The sequence below is a fragment of the Heterodontus francisci genome, chromosome 8 (genome assembly GCF_036365525.1).
Source record: "Heterodontus francisci isolate sHetFra1 chromosome 8, sHetFra1.hap1, whole genome shotgun sequence".
Lineage (NCBI taxonomy): Eukaryota > Metazoa > Chordata > Chondrichthyes > Heterodontiformes > Heterodontidae > Heterodontus > Heterodontus francisci.
This window is the reverse complement of record NC_090378.1, coordinates 25,680,658-25,705,177: the sequence shown is the minus strand read 5'-3', so window position 1 is coordinate 25,705,177 and position 24,520 is coordinate 25,680,658. Positions and strand designations below refer to the sequence as shown.

Here is a 24,520-nt window from a genome sequence, read left to right as displayed (position 1 = left end):
GGAGATTATTTTACAAGCAGTGAATAGTGCGTCAAGATGACCCCTTTAAGCCTTGGGGCATTTTTTATTTTATGTCAGGATGGGCAAACTGCGTGCTTCAAGGCCTTTGGTCACTTCTAATACTGACTTAAACACTTGGCAAAAAAGGGATACTTGTTAAATATTGGTTGAGGTCCACAGTGGAACTCTGCTGTCCTCTGAAGCATAGCAACCATGGAATCGGGGCAGTGTCAACAGCAGGTTCGGGATGAGGGTTTACAAGGGCCTTGGTTGGTCAGCTGAATGCAACCCACCAGTTGACTATTTTGGTCCACCCCTATTCAACGGCATCTGACTTCCTCTTTACATCCTTCTTTGTCTTACACACCCGTCGAAGTGATGCCCTTTAGATTATTATGAATGAGCCTGCTTCATATTGCTATACCTACGAGGCAGCCTGGAGCAGGAAACTGTCGTCCAATTGTTGAATGAATAATTATGAAATAGGCCAAGGAGCCTTTTCTTATTGGGCATGTCCAGTGGACTTTTGTTGCCACCAGTCTCAAACTATTGCTATTATTTGACTTCTTCAAAACTGCAGCTCATCCAATTAATATGTACTAGATTCATCTTTAGGATCCATCTATGTTGTCCTGTGTTTGATTTCTGTGGAATTTTCTTCTGAAAGAATCCGGATTCTATTCTTGGCAGTGGTTTGCGGTGTTTATTAGCCTCGGTGAAGATTTAATCAATTCCCATATTATTTCAAATCTTGAATATTTTTCTTCTGTTCTTTTGTTTTACTGAGCACAATCTGTATTAATGCCTGTTTTTGGAAGGAGGGTGACCTGAACTGCATGCACTATTACTATTTGATACTTAGTTCGAATATTTTCAATCTGTTCAAGATGACAAAAACTTTTGTAAACTCCGTGTTTCTCATAATTTTTCATGGAAATTGTGTAAACTACTCTCAACTGTGACTGCATTTTATCTTAAGTATTTCTAATCTCAGATGATTAAAATCTTCAATCTCGCAAGAAGTTGGTGTGTGTTGAAAAAAACCTTAAAACAAGTCCTGAGTTCTCTTGTTTTTTCAGAATATTTAAAATAATTTGAGCTGTAATTTTTTTTTAGTTTAGAGATACAGCACTGAAACAGGCCCTTCGGCCCACCGAGTCTGTGCCGACCATCAACCACCCATTTATACTAATCCTACACTAAATCCATATTCCTACCACATCCCCACCTGTCCCTATATTTCCCTACCACCTACCTGTCCTAGGGGCAATTTATAATGGCCAATTTACCTATCAACCTGCAAGTCTTTGGCATGTGGGAGGAAACTGGAGCACCCGGAGAAAACCCACGCAGACACAGGGAGAACTTGCAAACTCCACACAGGCAGTACCCAGAATTGAACCCGGGTCACTGGAGCTGTGAGTGAGGATCCCACTTTTTAAACAGATCTTTTGCTTTTAAATCGCTTTCAGTTCAAGATGGTAACTTCAAAGGAAAATCTAATTTGCTTCTTTGCTGTGAGTTCTTTTTAAATGTAGCTGTGTTGTTGAAGTTTCTTTTGGAATGCAGTGATTTATCTAATGTTTTTACCAGGTGCAGACATATAGTCTGGTTATCATTCCAATTTGTTGTCTTTGCTTCCAGTCATGGTTTTAATAGCCTTGTGAAAAAGGGAACGGGCTGCTTCAGCAAATTGCTTTGTATCCTGGCTGAAGAAATCAGTTGAGCAAACCTGGTGTATTATGGATTTAACTAGATGGGTTTACACTGAATATTTCTTAGGTTTATGCAGTGTATTAGTTATGGATCTTTTAATAAAACACAGTAATCATGTTTATTTTAGTTGAAAAAAAACAATGAAAGGCTCGAGGCCCACAGCCTATGACACCATGAAGGTTGAGAAGAGGGGTTTAAAAAAATTAAATCAGCAAGTAATTAGGAGGTATTATGCTAAGATTCTGTATAGCCTCACGTTATAAAATGAGGGCAAGGAGTTCCACAGTTTTGAGACGCTGAGAAAAATGAAGACCACAGGTTGTATATTCATTTCAATATAGAATTGATCATAGGGAGCAGGACGAATAGTCATAGAGCTATACAGCACAGAAACAGGCCCTTCGGCCGATCGTGTCCATGCCGGCCATCAATCACCGATCTATTTGAATCCCATTTTCCAGCACTTGGCCCATAGCCTTGTATGCTATGGCGTTTCAAGTGCTCATCTAGATACTTCTTAAATGTTGAGGCTTCCTGCCTCTACCACCCCTTCAGGCAGTTTGTTCCAGATTCCAACCATCCTCTGGGTGAATTTTGTTTTCCTCAAATCCCCTCTAAACTTCCTGCCCCTTACCTATCTATGCCCCCTGGTTATTGACACCTCAGCTAAGGGAAAAAGTTTCGTCCTATCTAACCTGTCCATGCTCCTTATAATTTTGTATACCTCAATCAGGTCCCCCCTCAGCCTTCTCTGCTCCAAGGGAAACAACCCTAGCCTAGCCAGCCTCTCTTCATAGCTTAAATGCTCCAGCCCAGGCAATATCCTGGTGAATCTCCTCTGCATCCTCTCCAGTGAAATCACATCCTTCCTATAGTGTGGCGACCAGAACTGTACACAGTATTCCAGCTATGGCTTAACTAGCGTTTTATACAACTCCATCAAAACTTCCTGCTTTTATATGCTATCCCTTGGCTAATCAAGGCATTCCTAACCAACTTATCTACCTGTGCTGCTGCCTTCAGTGATCCTGGACAAATAAACCAAGGTCCCTCTGACCCTCTACTTCCTAGGGTCCTACCATCCACTGTATATTCCCTTGTCTTGTTAGTCCTCCTAAAATGCATCACCTCACACTTCTCAGGATTAAATTCCATTTGCCACTGCTCTGCCCATCTTACTTGCCCATCTATATCGTCCTGTAATCTAAGGCTTTCCTCCTATTTCCACCAATTTTTGTGTCATTTGCGAACTTACTGATCACACCTCCTATATTCACGTCTAAATCATTAATGTACACTACAAACAGCAAGGGTCCCAGCACTGATCCCTGCGGTACAGCACTGGTCACCGGCTTCCAATCGCAAAAACAGCCCTCGACCATCACCATCTGCCTCCTGCCACTGAGCCAATTTTGGATCCAATTTGCCTAATTACCCTGGAACTCATCACCTTCTTAACCAATCTCCCATGTGGGACCTTATTCAAAATCTTAACTGATGTCCATGTATACTATATCAATTGCTTTACCCTCATCTACATTACCCTAGTTACCTCCTCAAAAAATGCAATCAAGTTTGTTAGACTGCTAGAAGAATGCTTTTGAAGCTCAAGAAGAGAAAAATTCAGAGAAGCACTGACCCATATTCGCAATAAAATAGCGAAAGGGAAATTTGCACATTAAAAGTGTAGGAGGAATGCCTGTCGGGTGAGGTTTTCTTGTAACCTGTTTCAATTCTTGTATAAGAAAGCTGGTGAAAGTACTTCCCTAGATATAGAAACAGTTGATGAGCTTGGATTTGGAGTTAAGTTGGAGGAGAAAGGAAGTGATCAGGACAAGACCAGTTTTTAGGCTATTTTGGAAAACTAGGCAAAAAAAGGCAGATTTAGAAGAACAACTTGAGATTAGAAAAGATTATAGCCTGGATTTTGTGAGCAGTGGTGAAGCGATGGTGCCTTACTGCTGACCTTAGAAAAAACTGCTCACAAAGATCTAGCGATCTCTGTTGTGGATTTCACCTTTCCTGACAATTTGAATCCGGCATCAAGTCAATGGGATCTCCAGGCATCCACCAGCAGTAACGTCATCAAGCAGGGTAAGCAGCCAATCACATTGAAGAGATCTCACAAAGTAAAATGCACTGATTATCCTTCGCTTTTTGTATAAATTTACAGAGCGAAATAAAGATTAGGACATGCTCATTAGAAGCTGACCTATCATGAATAAACTTTTAAAAAGTTATATTAAAACTATGGAATGTTGATCTTTATGGAAAAATTTGACATTACTTAAATATAAAACTAATTTTCCAGGGCCAGAGGTTGTTCGGTAGTTATGACTTGATATGCTGTTTTAAAACCCCAGTTATGCCTTAGTAACTTTTTCAGTGTTTTTTTTTTGCTGTGGCATAAAAGAGGAATTTCTCATCAGTTCAGTGATTTCTAAAGACTGTGGGAACTTCTGTAACCCACCATGTGGAGGAGCATGGAATCACTGACAGCAACTTCTGGATTTCCTCGTTTAACTGCGCATGTGCAGGCTCCAGACGTTGCTGTCCGTTTCACAGGGTAATAATGGCGAAGGTTGATAGATTTTCCATCGTTACAACCCCAAAATCTGGCCCATCGAAGGCTGGACCAGCCATTAACCGTAAGAGATACTTGATGAGTTTTCTTCACATGCTGCAAGATAACCATGAAGTGAAACAAGATTGCCATTGTCTGCATGTGATTCAAGATGTAGTTATTTAATTGTAACATTACAAGATGACTGGAGATCTTGAATTAAGAGTATGTGATATACAGGTTGATCAATGTGCAGTGGAAACACCAGCACTAGTGTTGCTGGATGGTGAGTGTAAGTGGTGATTGATGGAAAGGAACAGAGTGGGAGTGAAAAGAACCTTTAGAGGACTGCTGCTTTAATGATGGAAAAAATGAGTCTGAGGATGAGCCATCAACTACAGTTTCAGAGCAATTTAAGAGGAAACCAGATAGCTCTGTGAGCCCATATATATTTTATAGGAATACATAGTGCCAAACCCTGCCACGAGTTTCGGAAACATCCAAAGCATTGACTAAGGTTTCACCAAACTGTTGCAAGACTAAAGCTTTAACATATTGTAGACCAAGCTTTATAACCTGTACAACAAGACTATCAGTGGAATAGCCATCTCAAACTACAAGGCAGTCGTGAGTTTAACAATGATCCTATCAGTCAAAACCTACCAACTTGCTCCTGATGAGCTTAAATTTGCTTAACTTCTGTGATGTAACTTGATTCTGGTCAATGATCAGATTTTCACTGCTTGAGTGCCCAAGCATTCATTGTCAATGTACTTTATTTCCCTTTTTACAAAAGTGTGTTTGTATATGTCTATGCTTGTGTGTAAGAATATGCTGCCTCCTAACTTCCTTGAAAATGCTAACATTGGCACATTCTTCTGCTCCATGAAGCTCATGGGATCAATTTTTTTTTCCCCTTCCAAAACAGCTCTGTCTGGTTTGGAAGTCAGCTGTTTAATCTTTTTCAACACTAAACCTTTTGTCAGAAAAGAGTACTGACCTGCAGTATATATGTCTGCAGTGACAGCTTGAGAGTGCTGGGGAACGTGCTGCCTACTATCAGCTAAATTTTCCTTTTGTCTAGCCAAGTGCAGAGGTTTTCTCCTTTTCAACAAATATGTAAAGCTGACACTGTAGAATATTCTACAAAGGCTAATTTAGGAAGCGAATGTTGTGTTTACCAAATGCTTGGTATAAAACAGTGCATCATTTTCATTTGTACTGTTGATCAGTAAGCAGCTGAAAACTGATCCATTTAAGTAATATGTTGTTCATTAAATTCATATGATCAGATGACATAAGTGAGGGGTTTGCTTAAATGCTTTTCTCCAGGTCACATTATAGCTTATATCATGGTTTACATAATGGAATGCACAAATCAATGTTGGTTTTGTGCGATCACCTTTTAGACCAGGTAGAAACCAACGGAAACTCTAACCTGGGGCTTTGGTTTGAATGGTTCCTTCGACTAAGTTAGAAATGATTATAGCATTGATGGCTACTACCCAATCCTGTTGTACTTTAGTGAAAATATCTGCACCACCTTTTCTGTTAGGAGCACTCTTGTTCTAAATCTCAAAGGATTGCGGTCTCAAGTGTATAATTATTTGTTTTAATTAGTTTAATGATCGATGGTCTTTTGACAGATGTTTTGCATCATTAGCTAAAACAATATTCAAAAGAAAATGCTGAAAACTGGATGAGAGCAAACTCTGGGGCATGAGCAGTGTGAAGCCCATTTACGTTGTCAAAATTTTTTTTCTGGAGCTTATTTATCAAAGAACACTCCCAGACTGATGCAAGCCAGTTTTGCGTACCAAGATTAACTCGTGCTTTCGCTCAAATGGCCTCGTCCACTCTTTATAATCTAGCATTTATGGCTCTCCATTTTAAAATGTTGCACCTATTTTTGTTGCAAGTTACAGTCCTCCTCTTGTTTTTTCACTTGCCATCTCCTTATATTAAGTTTTTAGAAATAAGCAGGCAGGCAGATAGAATATGATGGAGATGTGAAGGATGCAGATTGGTAGCAGGAGCAAACCTTTGATAGGTTTGTGGCATGAGCAAAGAATTGAAGAGGGCAACAAAATGGCTTGTCTCTCCACAGATGCTGCCTAGTCTGAGTATTCCCAGGACTTAATACAATCAACGTAAGTAAATCATCAGTAACAAGGAAATTAATGGAACTAAAGAGTGAGAAATCCCCAGGACCTGACGATTTCCATCCGAGGGTGTTAAAGGAAGTAGGGGAGCACATTGTAGATGCCCTAACTATAGTCTCTCAGAGTTCCTTAGATTCAGGAGTGGTCCCTCTGGATTGGAAAGTTGCACATGGCACTCCACTTTTTAAGAAAGGTGAAAGGGGGAACCAAGGAAATTACAGACCAATTAGCCTGACATCTGTGGTGGGCAAGTTGCTCGAGTCTGTAATCAAGGATAGGGTGACTGAACACCTAGAAAAATTTCAGTTAATCAGGGACAGCCAGCATGGATTCATGACTGGAAGGTCATGCCTGACAAATCTGATTGAATTTTTTGAAGAGGTGACTAAGGTAGTGGACAGGGGATTGTCTATGGATGTTATTTATATGGACTTCCAGAAGGCATTTGATAAAGTCCCACATAAGCGACTGTTAACTAAGGTAGAAGCCCATGGAGTTGAGGGCAAATTATTGACATGGTTAGAAAGTTAGTTGAGTGGTAGGCGACAGAGTGGGGATAATGGTTAAGTACTCTGATTGACAGGATGTAACTAATGGTGTCTCGCAGGGATCTGTGTTGGGGCCTCAATTATTCACATTATTCATTAACTACTTGGATGATGTCATAGTAAGTCATATATCCAAATTTGCTGCTGATACGAAGTTAGGTGGCTTTGTAGACAGTCTAGATGATCGCATAAAATTGCAAAGAGATATTGACAGACTAGGTGAGTGGATAAAACTGTGGCAGATGGATTTCAATGCGGGCAAGTGTGAGGTTATCCATTTTGGACCAAAAAAGGATAGAGCAGGGTACTTTCTAAATGGGAAGAGGTTAAGTACAGTGGACTTGGGGGTTCAGTTGCATAGATCTTTAAAATGCCACGAGCAAGTGCAAAAAATAATCAAAAAGGCTAATGGAATGCTAGCCTTTATATCTAGAGGATTGGAGTATAAAGGCACAGAGGTTATGTTGCAGCTGTACAAAACCCTGGTTAGACCCCACTTGGAGTACTGTGAGCAGTTCTGGACACCACACCTTAGGAAGGATATATATATTGGCCTTGGAGGGAGTGCAGGGCCTTGGACTACAGGGGTTAGGTTATGAGGAGATTACACAAATTAGGCCTGTTTTCGCTAGAATTTAGAAGGTTAAGGGGTGATCTGATTGAAGTCTTCAAGATATTAACAGGAAAAGACAGGCTAGATAAAGATAAACTATTTCCACTGGTTGGAGATTGTAAAACTAGGGGGCATTGTCTAAAAATTAGGAGCAGACCGTTCAGGAGAGATGTTAGGAAGCACTTCTTCACGCACAGGGTGGTAGAGGTTTGGAACTCACTCCCACAAACAGCAGTTGAAGCTAGAACAGTTGTTAATTTTAAATCTGAGATAGATAGATTTCTGTTAAGCAAAGATATTAAGGGATATGGGCCAAAGGCAGGTATATGGAGTTAGGCTGCGGATCAGCCATGATCTCATTGAATGGCCTACTCCTGTTCCTATCTTCCTATGCTCCTATAGGATTTTATTTATACCTCAGCAAAAAGCTTGTTGCGTGAAGTTCCAAAACTGGCGTAGACAACTTGGCTCAAGGTAAAATTGCTCCTTCAGGTTCTGTGTAAGCAAGAAATACAAAGCTTCCAAAAGAGGAACAGTCAGACCCTGAGTCACATGTCATAATGACGGGTTCAGGGAGAGCTGTTAGTGAGGTTAGAGTCTAGGCATGATCTCTCTTGTGAATTGTGAACAAGTAAGATTGCCAAAGTAGGGTCAGTCATGCAGTTATTAGCTTGGTGGAATATAGTCCACAAGCTTGCTCCTCATGTTTCTTAGGAATCCTGAAGTATTAACTAATAGTTGGTCTCAAAATGGAAGTGAGCAACTGTCATTCATTACGTCGATTAATTGCCAAGATTCCTCATGCAAGACCTAATCTGGCCTTTAGGACTTTGGATTCTTATTGGAGAGCATTCATGCTCAAACCTTGACCAAGTATTTCATATTGAGGCTTTATGAAAGAAAAGTACCAGAAGTTTCCAATGGGTTTATTGTAATGCTTGTATTTTATGAGGGAAGGTCCATCATTGTATGTTTTCAGCTTGTGCAAGTTAGTGATGACATTCTTTTTCCACCAGTAAAGCAATGCCAATAATAAAGATGATGCAATTCTCTACAGGAAACCAGATTAGAGTCATAGTCATATACGGCACTTCACTGAGCTATGCAATCAGTCCCACCGCCCCGCTCGATCCCCATAGCCCTGCAAGTATACTTCTCTCAGGTGGCCGTCCAACTTACTCTTGAAGAGAGATTTTTTTTAAATTGATAATCTCTGCTTCCAACACCCTGCATCTTTCGCACAAAACTTTCAATCTGTATCCCCTAATCCTTGTACTGTTTGTTAATGGGAACAGTTTTCCCTTTTCTAACTTATCTAAGCCTGTCATAATCTTGTACACATCTACTAAATCTCCCTTCAATCTCCTTTGTTCTAAGGCGAACAAACTCAGCTTTTCCAACTAAAATCCTCCATTTTGATAAATCTCCTGTGCACCCTCAAGGACCCTCCCATCTTTCCTGAAGTGTGGTGAACAGAACTGGACACAATACTTCAGTTGGGGCCTAACCGGAGCTTTGTAAAGGTTCAGCATAACTTCCCTGCTTTTGTATTCAATGCCTCTATTCGTGAAACCCAAGGTGCTTTACTAACCACTCTCTCAGTATGTCCTATCACCTTCAAAGCTCGATGCACATGCATCCCCGGGCCCATCTGTTCCTGCACACTCTTGGAACTGTGCCATTAAGTGTCTATTGCCTCTCCCTATTCCTTCTGCCAAAATACATCACCTCACACTTCTCAGTATTAAGTTCCATCTGCCACCTCTCTGCCCATTCTGCTAACCTATCTGTGTCCTGTTGCGGTAACTCGTATCATCTTCACTGTTTGCCTCACCTCCAAGTTTTTTGTTGTGGAAAATTTTGAGATTCTACTTTGTATTCCAATATCCAAGTATGGAGCATATGTAGCAAAAAAAGCAGTGGTCCCAGCACTGACCCTTGGGAACACCACTGGCTACCATCCTCTAGTCTGAAAAACAACCATTTCCTACAATTCGCTGTTTTTTGTCTTTAAGTCAATTTATTATCCAATTGGACACTAACCCTTCTATTCCATGAGCCACAATTTTGTTAACCAGCCTTTTATGTGGTACCTTATGCTTTCTTAAAATGCATATAAACACCATCTGCCACATTGACTTCATCAGCCTTGTCTGTCGTTCATCAAAAAATTCAATTAGATTAGTCAAACATGATCTGCCTTTTAGAAATCCGTGCTGGTTATCCTTAATTAACCCGAATCTCTCTAAGTGTCCATTGATATTTTCCCTGATTATTGTTTCTATCACTGATGTTATAGGCCTGTAGTTGGTCAGGCTGTCCTTACGCCCTTTCTTGAGTAAGGATGCCTGGAGTGCTGCACAAATCTCAAATTTCAGCACACGAGAGTCATCACTGTCGATGCGTAGATGTACATTCAATTATGTGGTAATGTATGTATATCATATATTTTGGTTGTTTCTTCTAGATTCTTCAGAAATATGACCCTCAGAAAGAGGAAGAGTTGCGAGTCTGGATTGAAGAAGTCACAGGCAGACGCTTGGGTGAGAACTTCCAGGTCAGCCTTAAGGATGGTGTCATTCTTTGCATGTAAGTAATTGACTGCTTTGCTAAGCCCTGTTCCCGCTGGTGTCCATTATGCTGCTGCCATGTTGCACTTTAGAGTCTGGGACTGTGCTGCAGTTTCCTTGTGCTGGCGTCAAAAGTGCTTAATGTTTCTATTTCTGGCCACATCTCGACTTTGGAAAGATTGCCTCCAAAAATGTGTCCTATTTTCTTGTACAAAAGCAAAATACTGTGGGTGCTGGAAAGCTGAGTTCTGATGAAAGGTCATAGACCTGAAACGTTTAACTCTGTTTCTTTCTTCACAGATGCTGCCTGACCTGCTGAGTATTTCCAGCATTTTCTGTTTTTATTATTTTCTTGTGCTGGCTTAAATGGGAAAACAGAAGAACGTATATTTACATAGCATTTTGCACAATCTCAGGACGTCCAAAAGTGCTTTACAAAAAGTACTTGATTGGCTGTAGTGTAGTCACTGTTGTAATGTAGGAAATACAGTTTACATGCTGCTTGCTTCTGTTTATATTCAATTTGTTACATTTAACCACCTTCGTTTACCATTCTGTTAATTGAAAGCTGGCTGTCATTTTAATTTATAAACCAATAAATTGCATTCTGCATATGTACAAAAAGGCAGAAATTACACTCTGAAAGTAAGTCTTTGTGAAGCAGTTGGAACACCCTAAAGGTGCAGACTTGAGTCAGTGATCCTAAGACTTGAGGGTGCGGAAGTGGGAATTGTAATGGGGAAGACAAGGGGCTGAAGATTTGAACCAGGGTGTCATGGCAAAATAGAGGGCACTTAGTTGAACCAGTTAACACAGGCAGTGATATTATGGTGGTGTTGCGAGACCTTTTACGATAGAAAAGTTGAAGGGGTAACCTTGGACGGGGGGAGTTGAAGTGCGGGCGGGGGGAGTTGAAGTGCAGACGGAGAAATCTGAGGAGAAAGAACCAGAGGAATTTAGATAAAGGCTGAAATCGCTCAACACTGAAGAGGTCCTTGATACAAAGGCTATGGGAGGTGATCACAGTGAAAAAAATCATATGGGGCTTTGGAGGGTAACAGACAGATAACTTTAAAAGAGAGGGAGGGCTGGATGGATGAGAATGAGGTACTGAAATTTGAAATAAAAACAAGAAATGCTGGAACCACTCAGCAGGTCTGGCAGCATCTGTGGAAAGAGAAGCAGAGTTAACGTTTCGGGTCAGTGACCCTTCATCAGAACAAATTTGAAATTAGTTTTTTTTTAAACATCCTGAATTCACATTCACAATAAAGGCTAATGCATCCGAACAAGAAACTGCTAGGATTATGTATGGGAGACTCAAAATTGCAAACTTAGTGATGCCTTACTCTTTAAATACAGCACAATTGTCAATAGGAAAATCCATCATTGTCATGAGGGAAGTTGCATTCTTTGAATCTAGACCAGACGATTTTCCATTTAGATGTTTCCAAGCGCTTTGCTGTGGTCATGTCCACAAATCTTTTGACCAAATCAGACAACACTAGGACAGTGATCACAAGCAATGGAAAGAAAGACTTTTATTTACATAGTGCTTTTCACCACCTCAGCATGTCCCAAAGAACTTTACAGCCAATTAAGTACCTTTTTAAGTGTAGTTGCTGTTGCAGTGTAGAAAATATGACAGCCAGTTTGCACACAGCAAGGTCCCACAAACAGCTATGAAATACAAAACCAGATTATCTGTACTAGGTGTTGGTTGAGGGATAAATGTTGGCCAAAATACTTTGAATAATCTTTTACATTGACTTGAGTGGGCAGATGTGAGCTCCATTTTAATGTCTTATCCAAAAAATAGTGCTTTCAATAGTGCAGCATTCCTTCAGTATTGCCCTGCAGTGATAGCCGACATTATGTGCTGAAGTCTCTGGAGTGGGATTTTCATGCACATCCATCCGACACCACGCGAATGCCACGACTATCCAAAGGTAACGCCTAATAAAATGCATCTATGCTATTTTGTTCAGATGGCTCCAAATAAGCCAAAGCGGGAACAGAGGACAGGTTGGGTGTAACTTTTGTGGAGAATGATTGCCGTTCAAAACATGAGGAAGACTGTACTTTAAAGGAGGTAATCTGGCATTCTATAAAAATAAAAAGGAAAAGCTGCAAATGCTGGAAATCTGAAATAAGAACAGACCAAGCAGCATCTGTTTCTACAAGCTTGCTGAAATTCCTGTTTATCTCGCAACTATTTAAGTTTCTGATGAAGGATACACACCTGAAACATTACAACCTTTTTTTTCTTTACCGATGCTGACTGACTGACAGACTATGATACAGCATTTCTTCACTGATGTACAGCACAATGAAGCAGGTTTCACATTGGAGAAACAACTCAATGTGAATTTGTAGGTCAGCTCAGAATGACTACTGTGAGTGGAAGCAAAGATGGTGCCCAGCGGCCATGCTAAGAGAAATATACACACCTTGATTTTAGAGTGTGATTTCTACCTTGGAGGTTGCTAATATGGGGGATGAGGGAAACCAACAATTGACAAAAAGGCAACTTTCTAAATCATTTATGCATTGATTAAGGTGGCATCTCTGAAGATTGTTTAAATATGCAAAAATCTCCTACAGAAACAGTTCTGATATACTTAATTAGACTCCAATCCTAACCAACTTAAATTTTGTTCCTGTAGACTTGGCCAGATTCCATAAAGCCCCCTTCTGGTTTCCCTCAGCCCAGCATCTGATTGAACTTCAAGCAGCATTTCATCTAGACTGTCTCCATCTTCCCACTGGACTTCTGTTGCAATATCACAGACCTGTGGTGACCCATTTGCTACTGTGGCATAGCTGCAGGATTTACACAAGGCTTTTTATGGCATGCCTTTTTCCTTCCATATTGTTGGGTCTTTTGACTTGTGCAGTAAACCTACTTTTAACACCTGTTTATTTTTGTTAGGCGTACTTTGAAATAGGCAAAGTGCCTCCTGCACTGGTCTGAGCACTAGGCAGTGAAGTAGGCAAAATGTCTATTGCACTGGGTCTGGGCATCTGGCTATGCTGTTTAAATTGGTTTTGAGCTGTTCATGGAACAGTTTCCTCAGAAGTTCAGATGGAAAACTTTAAATACTTAAACTTTCTTTTTCCACAACGTACGTTCATGCAGATAATTCCCCGAGCTGCTGTCTCAAATGGCTTTTTGCCAGAATGTCCATAGCTGATTACAGTAACAGTTTTATTGTTGGCACAGTTGACTTGTGCTCAGTGTGCTCAAAGCCATATCAGCGTTCAAATTTATTGATAAACTTGATTCAGTTCTCTTGACTGAAGCTGTATGCATCTGGAGTGTTTTTTTTAATATATAAAAATTCAAAAGTTACATTTAAATATGGCAGAAAAACACCTCCTTTAGGGAATGAAGATTGTGGCAGTTGCAGCCATATGTTTCTTGTTGGGATTTTCTTCAATTCATCACCCCATCCCTGTGTTTGTGAAACCTATCTAATGCAAATGGACCAGTTGCACAAGCAGGAGGTAGTCCCTCTGAATGATGAATCCTGGACCCTGCTCCAAGCTTTTCAGTTTTGAAGTGTTGTGCTCTTGAATTGGCTAATTTTCAACTCCCTGATATTCTTCTTGAAAAGCTGCAACTGCAGGTTCGGGTAAACAGCTTGGTTTAACTGGCCTGGTTTGGTATCCTGTTTGTGTCTGGATGCCAGTCTAAAGCTGTTAGTTTGTAAAAAGATAGTTACTAATTTCTAAAGTTAGATAGCCCAACACTGGCGATGTTTAAACTAACCAATGCTTTTCTATAAAGTTCCTGGTTAACTATATAGTTTACCATCTTGAAAGAAAGTAGTTTGGAATGTAGTGTGTGAGCGAAGAAATACCACAATCGACAAGGTAGTAAGCTGCAGATTTGAGAGTCTAGAACAGCTTAGTTGGCCTTTAATTAAAAATTTTGGCTTCGGCCAAATGGTTAGAAGTTGTACTGAATCCTTCTTGATCAATCTTTCAGGCTCATGAACATGCTACAACCCAATTCAATCAAGAAAATAAATGAATCCAAATTAAACTGGCATCAGGTAAGAAATGTAACTGTCTGTTTTCTTAAAGCTATTCTAACCAGCTCTGTCCTGACTAATGTTGGGAGTTTGATTCTACCGGTGTTTTTTGGTATCTTGCCTGGTTTTTGTATGTATAGTTGAGTAATGTGCAAATGATTTGGGCACTTCTGAGCTGTCCATTGCTGACCTTGGCACACGTTCTCACCTGCTGCTCTCATGATTGGATTGGCTGGGGTACTCTCTATGATTGAATAACTTGCTGATACTAAGGTGAACTGCCAGCTGGACAGGGTATACTGGAAAGCACCCAGTGAGCCATACCCCAGTTGAGCTCTCTTAGTTGGTTCATTTTCAACTCCTTTCCCTGACATTCTTATTGAAAAGCTGCCAGGCAGCTGCTGGGCTAATGTCAACCACAAGCTTGGGAAGCATTCTGTTTAATTGGTCTGGTTCAGTATCCTGTTTGGCTCTGGATGCCAGTCCAGAGCTGTCAGTTTATAAAAGGATGGTTGCTAATTTCTAAGGTTTGTTCACAGTTCATTTGTGGACACACTCGAGCAAAATTTAAATTGGCAAATTCTTTTCTATAAAGTTCCTGTTTAGCAGTATTGTTTACTGTTCTGCCAGAAGGTATTTTGGAATGAAGTGTGTGAACAAAGGAATACCATCAATTGATGCTATGACATTCTTGGATTTTCTGTGGTGCCATCCATGGTTGAATAACCTCCTGATACATGTGAAGAACCACCAGCTGTGTAAGACAATGGAGGCATACCCCAGCAAAGAGTCAGTGTATTAAGAAGGGTGGGGATGGTAGTGAAATTGGTATATTAATAAAACTGTATATCTTTCAAAAGTGGGCTAGAGTACATTGTTTAACTGCTTGGTCTATTTTTCTTCAGCTGGAGAATATTGGTAACTTTATTAAAGCCATTCAGTGTTATGGGATGAAACCACATGACATCTTTGAAGCAAATGACCTTTTTGAGAATGGGAACCTGACTCAAGTACAGACAACACTTTTGGCACTTGCAAGTCTGGTAAGTGCGATTATGGAGGGAGTCTAATCTAGGAAGTTGTTAATGTATGGTTTTAATGCAGCCCAGATCCCATTAATGTTTTTAATTTTTTTTTAATTTTGGAGGCTAATTACCTTTTAATATCTGGTACTAAGTTTGGTTGCCTGATTGACTTGACATTCTCACCTCTGAGTTGGAAGCTTGTGGGTTCAATTTCCACTCCAGGATTTCAGCACATAGTCTAGGCCAGCACTTCAGTGCAGGACTGAGGGAGTTCTGCATTGTTGCAAGTGCTGTCTGTTGGATGAGATATTAAATAGAGTTCCCTTCTACCTGTTCAAGTGGATGTAAAAGATCCCATGGAACTATTCAAAGAAGAGTAGGTGGGGGTGCGGTGGGGTATGGGGGGAGTCCTCTTTTGGCTAATGCTTATCCATCACCCAGCACCACTAAAAGTATCTGCACTTATAGTGGGATTTTGCTGTGCACAAATCGGCAGCTGCTTTTACTTCCATAAGTGACTACATTTCAGAAAATAATTAATGGAATGAAAATAAATAATTGACTGTGAAGGCCTACTTTTGAGATAGCATATGTACATCTAAATAAAATATATATAATATATATAAATAAAATATAAAAATAACAGCCCAAGCATGCAGAAATTAAAAATGTAACAGGTTGCATGGTCTTTTAATGACCTTGGTACATGCAATTCCTCGTACAATAGACACAAATAAACCAAGATCTGAACTCCTGTGCCCATCATGTCCTCATATCCCAAAAGCACTTCACAGTCAATTATTTGAGGACATGATGGGCACAGGAGTTCAGATCTTGGTTTATTTGTGTCTATTGTACGAGGAATTGCATGTACCAAGGTCATTAAAAGACCATGCAACCTGTTACATTTTTAATTTCTGCATGCTTGGGCTGTTATTTAGATGTACATATGCTATCTCAAAAGTAGGCCCCCTGCAGATTAGACCAGAAGGAGATGCACTGATGCTGACACTGCAGGTTTCTTGTCACCACCGTTGTATGCCAGCTGCTACACAAATCACTTGTTTCCTTCTAAGATTTGGTTTTCAACTGAACAAAGACTTTAAAAGTGATAACAATATTGCCTTCTGATACCACCATTTCGCACTCAAAAGCAGGAGATACTGTGAAAGTGTGATGTTCTTGTGTCTGTGGGCAGTAATCCTTTCTGTGGCTTTTTAGCACCACTAAAACTCCTGTTACCCAACATTAACTTTAAAAGTGTGCTGCAGAGCAATGGGGTCTGCATCTGAGAGTGCTTTTGAGCTATAGAATTTGGCCCAGTATACTAGGGTTAAAACAAAAATGGAAATATATATTTTACTAAAGTACTGAAACTTCCACCATCACGCCATCAATCTCCATGTTCTTGATGAAACTGAATTATTTTGGAATGCCCATTCCTTACATAAGGATGAGTGTACACTTTTGTCCATCTGGTTTCTTTGTCCTGCTGGTTTCTCTCTCTTCTTCCACTTCCTTGTCCATTTCATATTTTCTACTAAATTACTGTTTGTCTGCACTGAACAGTAAAGAAAATCTGACTACTAGTGTTCCTTGAATATTGCAGTAGCAAAGTCAAAAGTTGCTTATCTTCAGATGAATCTGATCTTCTTTTTGGATGCTTGCCATTACCCTCTGTCTTACCACTTTCTCTCCTCCCCTATCCCATTTCAGTTTTACTCCTCTAATTGGCAGTGGTTTGGCTTGGCATTTATTTGCTTCCAATATGCCCCGTCTCATTCTTTGTATTGTGATATTTTAAAGAAGCAGTTCCTATCTGTTTGGAATCAGTAATCTTCTAAGCAGTTTTGATGCTTAATTTTGGTTTTGATTATGTAGGAAAAAGATCTTGCCATTTTTGAAACACTTAATGCTTACACTTGGATAAAGTTACAAATAAAATGAGCATGAAAGCATTGAATGAAGTGTGGATGGGCAATAGCTGCTCTAAGAAATGCTTTATACTGTACTTTTAAAATATTACTGATGTATAATCTGTTGCATTCAGTCAACAGTAAGTTGCTCATTGGGCTAAAATGTGCTCCGTTTAGAAATCTTTTAAGCAACTAAGACCAGCTGAAAATTTCTTGATTTTACAAATGCTTCAAGAAATATTGGTCAGACTGGCAGAAGGTGAGAAGTGATATTCCACAAAGATTGGCACTGGGATCATAGCTGTTCACCATTTGCATTAATGATTTAGACTTGGAAATTGGAAAGAAAATTTGCAGATGACACTAAATTTTGTTGGATGGGGGGTATAGTTAGTACAACAACTTTTATAGCACCTTTAACGTAATAAAATATCCCAAGGCGCTTTACGGGAGCATTATAAAATAAATATGGAACTGAGGCAAGGAGATATTGGGTCAGATGAGCAAAAGCTTGGCCAAAGAGGTAGGTTTTCAGGAGTGTCTTAAAGGAGGAAAGCAAGGCAGAGAGATGTAGGGAGGTATTCCAGAGCTTGGGGCTGAGGCAACTGAAGGTGCAGCCACCAATGATGGAGCGATTGAAGTCAGGGATGCACAAGAGGCCAGAATTAGAGGAATGCAGATATTTTGGAGGGTTGTGGGGCTGGAGGAGATTACAGAGATGGGGAAGGGCAATGCCATGGAGGCATTTGAAAACAAGGATGAGAATTTTAAAATTAAGACGTTGCTTGTCCGGGAGCCAATGTAGGGAGCACAGGGGTGACAGTGGAACAGGACTTGGTGCAAGTTAAATCACGGACAGCAGAGTGCTGAAGGGGATTGCAACAAAATACAAGACGTTAATAAACTTGTGGAATGAGCGTGTAACTCGCAGGTTAGTAAGTGTGAGGTTATTCATTTTAGTTGGGAGAATAAGGAGGCCACATATGCCTTGGAATACAAAAGTCTTAACTGGTTTAGAGGAGCAAAGAAGTTTACACATTCACCAATCATTAAAAATAGGAACACAAGTTAATACAGCCATAAAAATTCAAACAAAGCACTGCGGTTTATTTTTGGAGGAATAGAATTGAAATGCAGGGAAGTTGCATTAAACCTGTATGGAATCTTGGTTAGTCCACACGTAAGTACTGTGTACAGTTCTGGACTCCATATTATGAAAAGGATTATAGAGGAACGGGAGAAGGAGCAAATAAGATTTCCAAGGATGGTATCAGAAATGAGAGGTTATAATAATCAGAAAAGGGCTGGGGCTCTTTTCTCTAGAAAAGATGAGGCTGAGGGAGTGACCTAATAGAGATATTTTTAAAATTATGAAGGTGTTTAATAGGGTGGATGTAGAGAAAATGTTTCTAGGTGGAAGAGTCCAAAACTATAGGTTATAAAAATAAGATGGTCATTAATAAATCCAATAAGGAATTCGGGAGAAATTTATTTACCCAGAGTGGTTAGAATGTGAAATGAATAGCATTGTGCCTTTCAGGGGAAGCTAGATAAGTACATGATGGAGAAAGGAATAGAAGATATGTAGATGAGAGTAGATGAATTAGAGTGGGAGGGAGGCTTGAGTGGAGCATATGGGCCGAATGGCTTGTTTGTGCTGTAACTTCTATGTAAGATGAGAGAGGCAGCTAAACAACAAATAAAAGCAAATGTTTCAAGTAAATTCATGCCATCCTATGTCATTTGAAAGCTTGAAGTTTCCACCTTCCTAGTATAAATGACAAAGTTGGGATTAGTTGATTTGTATCCAAGTAAAATTAGCAAAGATAACAGTATTGCTCCCTTAGTGCTGAAATCAAAGAGGGAGTATGATAAGGCAGCAGAGAGCACCAGGGGGGAATCCAAAAGGCTGATTTTGATAGGACTAAGACAAGTAAAGTTTGATTTACATCCCAGGGATATTTCCGATTTATTGGAGTTAACTTGCAAATTTTGAAGCCGTTCCTTGAACAACTGCTTTGCAGAGTTGCATTTTGTTTGTCTCTATTCCCACTTTGTTTAGTCTCCATGTTCCAAATGCAGGTTTACTGTTAAATCTTTGTTAGTTGCTTTTATGTTTTCTGTAATTGTTCCAAAGGAAACACTGCCTGAACTGTTGGTTTCCTTCAGTTACAGTGGCTTGCATTCAGTGTCGCTATACTTGATTTCTTTTGAACAGGCAAAAACTAAAGGTTTTCACACAAGAATGGATATTGGCGTTAAATATGCAGATAAACAAGAAAGGCACTTCAAGGAGGAAAAACTGAAGGCTGGACAAAGTGTAATTGGACTTCAGGTAGTCATTAATTATTTCGAAGGTACTTGTGAGGTATTTCTCTCTCCTCACCACTAATTAACTGGGAACAAAGGTCGTGATGAAACAAGTTTGTACCTGCTGTATATTTTTCAGTTTCCCAAATTGTTATATCTTGGTAATAAAACTCTAATTTGCCCAAGAATGGAATAGAAATAACTAAACTGGTAATGAATGTCAGTTATGTTGGATATTGTCATGAAATAATGTAGTTGTCAAATGGTTGCATTACTGATTTTTTGATTAGATGATTTCTGGGTTCCTGTCGCTTCAATGCAAAATGTCTCCTCAGTTTTGATATCTACGGTTAAGTATGATATCTTATAATACTGATGCATGCCACTTTTCAATGAGAAAACAACTGCAAAATCTGTATCTTTGTTGACTGCTCAGGGTAGTATTTGTTGTGGCTGTAAAAATTTTTTAGCTCTACTATCTGGAAAAAGTCACAATAGTTTGTCCCCCTCAAACCTTTTTTGAAGGGGAGGAAATATTTCCCTCATTTTGGTAGGGCAGGATAATAGAATGATCGAGGAGAGCAAAGCTGAAAAATTCTAAGCTGGATGCAGCTATTGACTTTAAATGTCACAAGCAATTTAAGTGTTAAGTGACCATAAATAATCTTTATTCCATATTAAAGCAGCAAGACATGGTGTCACAGTAACTAGACTGCATTCCATGATAGTTTTCATCTACCCTGTTGAGCTTCAAATCAGCAGCATATTGGTGTGGGGAGGCATCAATAGAAGCCAGGTGCCCTGTGCAGAAAGAAGGGAATTTTGAAGTTAGGACGGTGCTACACTAGTATGTTCCTCCTGCCTTAGTTGGTCATGGTGTATACGTGTCAGGAGGGATAAAAATGTCAGATTTAAAACTAAAATTCTTTGCTTTATTATTTAAAAATAAACATTGCTTAACTTTTTTACCCAAAGATCGACAGACTTGTCAAACTCCTAAAATCTTGGGTTCTTTTGTAAATTGTTTATGATGTGGTGTTTCTCTATCTCCTAAGCCCTGACCTAACTTGAAACTAGCATTCCCAGTATATCTGGGTTCCAATTCTCTACTGGTCGGCAAGATTTTTTTCCACTTCATGTCAAGTTTGTTCTGCACCCCCCCCCCCCCACCACCCCCCCACCCTTACCACCTCTCCCTCCCTAAGGGCATTTTCTCCTTGCAGGGATGTAGTTCCAAAAGCACTGGTCACTGCCCTCCACCAGTAGCTTGTGCAAGTGGCCATTAAACAGCCTCATCAGTAAGTACTGGTAACCTATTGCATTCCTAGAGGGGATAGATGGAGGAGATTGAGCCCAATTTTGTCTGAATCCTCAAATCATCCTTTGAAATGTGACTGGCCAGATTAATGTTATCTGGATTCTCAACTGAGATGTTGATGTTTTTCTTTTTTGTATTGGGTCACATGCCCTCACTTTCCTTTGATGCCACCGTAAAGAAAATTTTGTGATTCATTTTATTTCAGATGGGGACCAATAAGTGTGCCAGCCAAGCTGGTATGACTGCCTATGGGACTAGAAGACATCTTTATGATCCGAAGACTCATACTGAAAAACCATACGATCAAACAACCATAAGTCTCCAGATGGGAACAAACAAAGGTGCCAGTCAGGTAAGCAACCCAGCGTGTGTATGTGCGATTAGAACTGGATGTTATCTTTTCCCAGCTGAAACCCTTGCAAGGGTACTAATCCTCAGTAATATGGCAGATATACTCCCTTTGTTAGAAACCTTCTATGATCTGCTCAGTTACTGCACATACTAACAGCTCATTCCTTCCATGCAGAGCTCTCGTTCCCCCACCCCCCCACACTGCACCTCGTCCCCACAAAAACACCTGATGATGGATGATGCCATTGGCATTGGGGGCTGAGTAGAAATCTTCCTTGGCAGACCTGGATCTGTTCAATAAATCAGAAATATACAAGAAAGCTGCTTGCCTCAGAATCCTGATGGCTCCAAAGACTTCTCCACTCACTGCCCAACTGAGCAAGCCGGAAGTTACAAACTAATGTAGGAAATAGCTGGTTTTACACGCTTTGCTCTACTTACTGGCACTTGAATTCAGAGTCTAATTTTAAACAGTTCAGGTCAGTGAAGTAGAGCACATCTGGACTGTATGAGCAGTTGGTAACTTCCTCCATAGTCAATCGGGCTGTGCACAGCACCACACTTCACACACTCCTGATTACAGCTAAACTGTTGAGTGGTGAAAGCCTTCAGGGAAATTGAGACTTGAGCAGTCAGGCAGCTAAAGGTGACGTAAAGGCTATTTGCTAAATCAAATATTTCAGTATTCTGGGATTTTGGTATGTTGGCATTCTACTATGCAGTTTTTCTGTGTAGAAGAAGCCCGTCTCATTCCTAAAATATACTCGTTTGTGTGTGTGTGTGTATATATAGTGATCCATGTATGGACCCCACCCAACAATCCAGCCAAAAAAATCCTGATCCGCCTATAATATGAGCTTCAGGGTTACAATTTACATGGGACTAAAATTCCATTTGTCATGTTAGCTGAGATATTTTGAAGTACAAGCCAAGTGGTACATCAGTTACATTAGAAATGTAATGACCCAGAGAATGGTGTGGATTAGGTACTCAGTGGAGATTTTTTTAAAACTCTTGCGTAAAGAAAATGCAGAGTTTTTTTTTTAAATTGTAAGGAACTGATCTGGGTATTTACTAATTACTAATACTAAAGGGACTTGCAGTCTGTCTGAAAACATTTAAAGTCTTCATGGCCTGGTCAGTCTCCAGCTGGCACGTGACTGTACAGGACATGAACATTTATACTTGTGTAATGGCCGGTTAGTCTCGGGTGGCTGACTGTGCTGCTTAGGATGTTCCCAGTTACTGTAGGCTCCTGTTTCCCTGACCTGCACCTCCCCCTCCCGCCCCCGCTGCTTTAGTGAGTTCAAATTCCTGCCTGCAAAGAGACAGACTGCTGAGATTGGAGAATGCGATTTTAACAAACTGCTCAGCTTCTTCAAACAGCAACCGATTCGGATTTCCCACACTCTGCCATCCCAAGAGTCACCATAGCTCTCTGGACTGCAAGACACTTGGACCCTTTGATTTTAATAAATGTGTGACAGACTTCAGTAACAGTCATGGTGTACTCCAAGCCTATTGTGTATATTATTCTCATATAAGAGAGCTGTTCCCCAAACTTCAAACTTCCAAACAAAGGCCTACATTTATTAGCTTGTACATGAGCATATGCAGTAGTCTTTGCACAATGCTTTATTTCTGAAGAGGGAGGTTGCAGACTGCCTTTGCCAAACCTAAATCTGGTATTTTGGCAAAGGCAGGATGTTGCATTTCTGGTTTTGGCAATCATCTTTTCATATTGTGCTTTTTTTTTTTTTGCCAATGTTAGTTTTACAGTTTGGAATTGTCTACCAACTCTTTCATACCTGTATTAAAACCCTGTTCCCTTGAATAATTTCACTCTCCTCCACAACCCCTGCTCTCTCTAGGCTGGTATGACAGCCCCAGGTACCAGAAGACACATCTACGATCAAAAAGTGTCGACGGAGAAATGTGACACTTCCACAATATCACTGCAGATGGGCACTAATAAAGGGGCCTCTCAAACAGGCATGACTGTATATGGCCTGGGACGGCAGGTGTACGACTCCAAATATTGTGCCACCCCAACTGAACCTGTCATCCACAATGGAAGCCAGGGAACAAATGGCTCAGAATACAGTGATGGAGATTACCAAGGTGAATACCCTGACGACTATCCCCTGGAGTATCAGGATGAGTACCAAGGAGATTACCGTGGTGAATATTCCGATCACGGTGTTGATTATTAATGAGCAGTATTATGACCCATTACACCTTTGTGAACTAGCTAGACAGCTTTGGTTTTGCTACACAGTCTTCCATGAATTTAAAGGTCCAAAAGATTGGATTGCTGCCTTTTCTGTGCACAGCTAATCCATAAAATCAGTATTTTGCTGTCTTGCTTTTCTGTTCTTTATTGCCACTTGCTGGTAGCAGTAATTACCATTTTTAAGTACTGGAGATAATTCAGTTTCACTCTGACTTGAAGGAAAATACCTAAAATCAACATTTAGAAATCATACCTGGTGCCTTCCCACTTTTAAAATTTAGTATTTTGACTTTAATTGCCGCCTTCTTACAGAGCATGTTTTTTTGTATTCTGGGAGGCTGCCAGAAATATTGCTGATATTGGCATTTTCCTTTTTAAACAAATGCAATGCATGTTTACTGCACCAAGTTGCTGTCAGTTATGATGTAGTGACAAATGTTAAAAGCTGAAACCAGTGTAAATGTGCATCTACAGCTAGCCAGTTGTCATATCCTTTAGTCTTATGATTTTTGTTCTAATTTTCATAACCATTTTGTTTGGGACCAATGCCTTTTCAAACACACAACTTAAAGTGAACACAAAACTGTGAAAAATATCTTGTTCATGGGTAACAGCCCTTCTAAGGTTAGAAGTGAAATTGACCTTAACAGCTGCAAGTAAGAAAAGGAACCATTCACTACTGTGTTATGTGGGGTCCAAAGCTAAAGTACTGGGGCACAAATCTTAAATAGTTAACCATGCCTTAAACCTTTACATCCTGAATTGTTAAACAGCAAAACTAGTTATGCAATATGTAGGTTAATAAGTTTAAAACAATATACATTGATGTAATGCATTATTTGGAACTATTGAGATGTCTATACGAAGAGGCAAAAGCTTGTGATTGAAATCATTCTTTTAACCAAATGAAATGATCAAAACAATTTGCAAAGTTAAGTGATTGAACAAATATCTGTACTAAAAAGGGACTTTACGAAATGCAGTGCTTTTTTCATTTTTGCTATAGATTAAATGTATTTTACTTATGTGCCATATTTTATCCATGTAGGAATTCTCTCATTTTGTATTTATTGCCATTTTCTTTGGCATAAATGTCTGTGTATGGTTCATTTTTGTGAATAAAAATTACTATAGAGACAACTTGTTCACTAGAAATAA

General features: G+C 39.9%; 1 protein-coding gene across 1 annotated transcript in view; it reads left to right on the top strand.

Moving 5' to 3' along the window:
• cnn3a (calponin 3, acidic a) overlaps positions 1-24,520 on the top strand; it is a 74,688-nt gene extending 50,168 nt beyond the window's left edge. Inside the window, exons 2-7 of the mRNA XM_068036833.1 lie at positions 10,070-10,191; positions 14,164-14,230; positions 15,115-15,252; positions 19,369-19,485; positions 20,984-21,130; positions 23,001-24,520. Of these exons, the coding sequence (XP_067892934.1) occupies positions 10,070-10,191; positions 14,164-14,230; positions 15,115-15,252; positions 19,369-19,485; positions 20,984-21,130; positions 23,001-23,342 (933 nt within the window). The 3' untranslated portion in view covers positions 23,343-24,520. The remainder of the gene's footprint in view (positions 1-10,069; positions 10,192-14,163; positions 14,231-15,114; positions 15,253-19,368; positions 19,486-20,983; positions 21,131-23,000) is intronic.